This window comes from Etheostoma spectabile, chromosome 21, assembly GCF_008692095.1.
Source record: "Etheostoma spectabile isolate EspeVRDwgs_2016 chromosome 21, UIUC_Espe_1.0, whole genome shotgun sequence".
Taxonomy (NCBI): Eukaryota; Metazoa; Chordata; class Actinopteri; order Perciformes; family Percidae; genus Etheostoma; species Etheostoma spectabile.
Window position 1 is genome coordinate 11,881,952 of NC_045753.1, and position 4,801 is coordinate 11,886,752.

The window sequence follows — 4,801 nt, forward strand, 5'->3', positions numbered from 1 at the left end:
GTGAATCAAAATGAGATGACAGCTGAGGGTTTTTTGCTCATATTGCCAGACTACTGCCAATTAAATCCCATGAAACCACACCTGAGAGTTAAACTGTGTCTGAAATCCCTTTATTTAATATACAGTATAGTGCACTATATTTAAGGTGTGTCATTTTACTTTACTGAATATAGTGCCATCAACAATCCCACAAAGCAACGTTCTGCATTTTATAGATGTGAGTCACTGCTGTGAGCACCTCTACAGCTGTCAGTAGTGACACAAAATAAATATGATTACATCTCCAAAATCTCAATTTACTGCTCACTATTGAGAGTCTAATATATAAAAAGTGAAGGAGCGATACCGAATACCTAAACATCATAGGTTACATATTCTAATTGGAACTTTTATTAACTAAGCTATAATTTATTTTCATGAGTGCCAGAAGAACAATCCTGTATTTAATAATGTCCCGGTTGTTGCTTTAAAGTATAGATCGTAACCTCAAATAGGTCACAGCACCATTTCCCTATGGGTGGGATCCCGTGAGACGAGACATTAATGAATATTTTCAAGGACACAGCTTCTTTTTCTAATTTAAGTCTGTCTAATCGATGTTTGCCGGCCAGCTACATAATTGTAACAAGGTACAACTAATAAACAGGATACATCAGCCTAAAGGCCTAGTGGTTCCCAGTGGTGGACATAGCAGACAAGGTGCAGGCTTTCATCAACAATCAATACCACCTCGCCCTGCCTGAAACATTTGTAATATCACACATTACAATCCACTGCGCTTTCCACTTGTGTGGACTGCCTATGATGTGCTTTAATGGTAAAAAATAAAATAAAAAATCAAGTCAGTACCCCACCATACTGAACATGATCATTGATAAAAGAGAGTAAAGGAAATGCTTCTTTGGATGTTTATGAAAGAACACAATTTACTCATCCGAAATTAAAATCTCTTCCTCAAAGCACATTAGAGTCTCTCTTTAAACCCACAGCACTGTCTGATCAGCTTCAGCTGCACACGACTGCCAGCACTTTGTTTGCAGACTTGGCCCGGGCACACTGGCATATTCAGATTGATTTTGTTGTAGCACTGAGGTACAGTAATGTGCTTGTATTCCTCCACCACTCTCTTGGCAGTGACTGGAGCCAAATGATGGGCTACACAGAGACACTCTGTTTCTCAGGGGCATCCCTGAATCCGTTCTCCATCACAAATCCATAAGAGTGAGATTAAGAGCTGCTCTGTAAAAGCTTATATTACATTACAGCACAGCAAAAGATATTTCCTGGAACTGTTTTTATTCCTCGCTGGCTGTTCCGACAAATTTGACACCCGAAACCTAAACATGATTTCTAATATCTGGGATCTTTTTAGATTTATTTGCTTGCAGAGGATGAGAAATTGTTTTCTGTATTTTTGATATTAGAGATGGCTCATCTACTATATTTTGGGGTTTCTTTCCCCACGTTGTGTAAAAATACCACAGATTCTGCATAAAGATGGACGACGCATCTCCACGTCCTCCCTGTCACTACCCAATGTGAGTCGAGTGCAGATGTGAGTCACGCATGCATCCCTTTGCAACGAGTAGGCTACAAGATCCAACAAAAAATTTCTGAGAGACTTCTGTAATGTCAATAGAATGGACCTACATGACGAAGTTGGTTCACTGCTGGCTACAAGTTAGCAATCAAACAACAAACGCTGTCACTTGAATGGCGTTGTTAGTTATGAGAAAAGTTTATTATTATGGATTTCACAAATTTCAGTATGACACGTTATGCCGTAAACCGTTTAAATCTGAGCATGCGCAACTCACATCTGCACTCGGCTCACATCGGGTAGCAACACTCCCACTGTACAAAAAGTGAAGCCAAAATATCTTGGATATGAACACTGCCATTTTGGAATTTTGGATCCAGAGTCTGCGCAGCAGTGATCGGGCGGTGGAGCCGCGGTATAAAAGTCCCGCCTATACACCGATCCGATCATTTGCGAGTCCGTCCCAGCTGTCAATTATGATGTTTCAACTCGTTTTAATAGCACCAAAAAACTAATAAAAACAAAACAACTGAACTACCTTAAATGATATAGACCATTTTTGGGAGAAAATTATATGACGTGTACTTTGATTTTTTTAGTTCGGCTCATGTCCCATCTGCTAACACGGAGGGGGCGGGGTCCATGATCTAAACTGCAGACAGCCATCAGGGGGCGATTGAGATGTTTTGGGCAGGTAGCAGGAGAGGTGCCAGTTCACCTCTTGGGCACTGCCAAGGTGTCCTTGAGGAAGGCACCTCTCCATTACTGCATGTCTATGGATCCTGTGTGTGAATGTATTTAATGTAAAAACAACAGAGTGTAAAAGTTGGATGGATTTTCCCCATTGAGGGAAGGGCTGGGCAACATATCTACATTATTGCGATATATGAGGCTAGATATCGTCTGAAATTTTGGAATGTCGTAATATCCTGATATAACAACATAAAGTGTCGTCTTTCCCTGGTTTTACGGCTGCATTACAGTAGAGTGATGTCATTTTCTGAACACACCAGACCGTTCTAGCTCTTCTATTATTGGCATTTACCCACATAGTCATTATATCAGCCTAACTGATGATTATTTATGAAAAATATCATTGTGTGCATATTTTGTGAAAGCACCAATTGTCAACCCTAAATTATTGATATTGAGGTATTTGGTCAAAAATATTGTGATATTTGATTTTTCTCCATATCGCTCAGCTTTATTTGAGGGAGTAATAAAGTGCTACTTTGAACATAAAACAATTGGCCGATATATACCAAATAAAAAAACAGTATTGGTCGGGCTATACGTATATAGATCATATAATTAAACGAGTGTAAGAATCTCACACACAAAGGCTCAAAACATGACAACTTTTCATTATGCTTATTCATTATCAAAGTACAGATTACAAACAATAACCATCAATTGTGACTGCCATGATCTGCATATCAGCTTCTAATGACAAAACTGAGCAATGCGGTGTACATGTATTTGCACATAATACATCTCATACACAATCTGTACATATCTGTGCAAACACAACTGGTTTTACTGGAACACCGAGCTGTAAATTCTTGAAGAGTTGGCATGTTCATTACAAAGCCAATAGCATCCAGTCAACCAACAACCATGGATTTATGGTTCCTCTGCCATGTTTAATATACAAATACATAATGTAGGCTATACAATGTATGCATGTGTTTGTGTGCTCAGCACCTTTCACTGCTTGATACAGGTATTGGTATTAAATTCCACACCAGCTAGTTATTTGTCTCATGGCAACATAATGCACTAAGAAATGTGTACTTTATGTTTTCTATTGTTTTATGAGATAGGAATATTTTTGGGTTTTGGATTGCTGGCAAAGGAAATTGTGTTGACTGTTTTTCTGACACTTTTGCTCAAAAGTAATAGCTCAATCTATTAACCAATTATCAAAATATTTGCAAATGAGTTTTCTGTTGATAGACTAATCGAGTAAATCGAGTGACTGTTTCCTCTCTTAAATAAGAGAATGGCATTTCTTGTGCTATCTACTCTCAGTAAATGATGATTCAGGTCTGGGTGGCATCACAACAGGTTTTTATCTCTACACAAGTTATTCACGTTATCGGAAAGACATAACCTATTTTTTTCTTTGCAAAAACTTACACTATCATAAATGGGTTTTGATACTTGGCACTTAGAATATTTATTTGGGAACGGCTCGATGAAGACGTGATACATGGCAGTAAAGGGCTACTAATGATGGAGGGATTCATTGAGTAAAGGGGGTCTTCGTGACCGTCCTTCATATGTGAATCCAGGCGTGTGTAGCCTATATGAATTAAAGGGAAACACGTTTATGCCTCCAAAATACTATTATTAGGCTATTATTATGTTACACTGTCCACCTGTCTGGCTGCTGAGGCACATTCCCGCTGCTGAAATTTCGAGAACAAGCCAATTTGTTGACGACAACAACAGGCTGTCGCCTCCTCCATGATGATAATGGAAGACATCAAAGCAACGGCTTGTGTCATGCTAGCCTGGACATGCGACACTGTTGCCACTGTGGCGTCTGGTCGGTGGATGGGGCGCGAGCGCCTAAACACATACATCCTTACCTGTCTTGAGTCAAACCGTCAGCGCGACAGCATAATGAAAAAAATGATGAATGACTCACGCGTTACCGATGTATATTCGGGGGAAGACCTCGTTGAAGTGTTGTGTCGGTAAGCTGTAGAACCCGCTGCCGTTTGTCAGGAGCTCGTTGAGTTGTTGGTAGGTGACGTTAACCTCGCCGCCCGGAGCCGGGGCATCCGCCGGTGGTTGCTGCTGCTTCTGCTGCTGCTGTTTTGCAGGACTCAGGTGTTTCTTCATGGCTCTTCTTTTCCCCTCCTAACTAACGTTAGATAACAGCCAGCTCCAGACTCGTGCATTCATCTGCATTTTACATTCGCAAGTGAGTCGTGCGCGAGCTGCCTTGTTGTCCACTTGTCTGATGATGAGGCGGGAACGTTTTTTTTTTTTTTTTTTTTTTTTTAACAGTTTCTCCTATTAATGTCAAGTACGACGGAGTTGTAATAGGTAGTTCCGGTCAAAGACTTTCAAAATAAACACATTTTGAAATGCTCTAAATGAATGTGTTAATAAAGGCGTGAATAAAAGCAATGAAGTTGGATACAATCATAACACCCCATTAGCCGTATTGCCAGTAGTGAAACTGAGTAGTCGAAATTTACTCATATAGGCTACAATTTTAAGGTAGAGCTACTTGTGGGATACTTTTCC

At 40.0% G+C, this 4,801-nt stretch overlaps 1 protein-coding gene across 1 annotated transcript in view; it reads right to left on the minus strand.

The window, feature by feature from the left end:
* dusp3a (dual specificity phosphatase 3a) overlaps window positions 1-4,544 on the minus strand; it is a 19,741-nt gene extending 15,197 nt beyond the window's left edge. The window contains exon 1 of the mRNA XM_032502020.1: window positions 4,194-4,544. Within this exon, the coding sequence (XP_032357911.1) occupies window positions 4,194-4,390 (197 nt within the window). The 5' untranslated portion in view covers window positions 4,391-4,544. The remainder of the gene's footprint in view (window positions 1-4,193) is intronic.
* Between the last annotated feature and the right edge of the window lie 257 nt (window positions 4,545-4,801).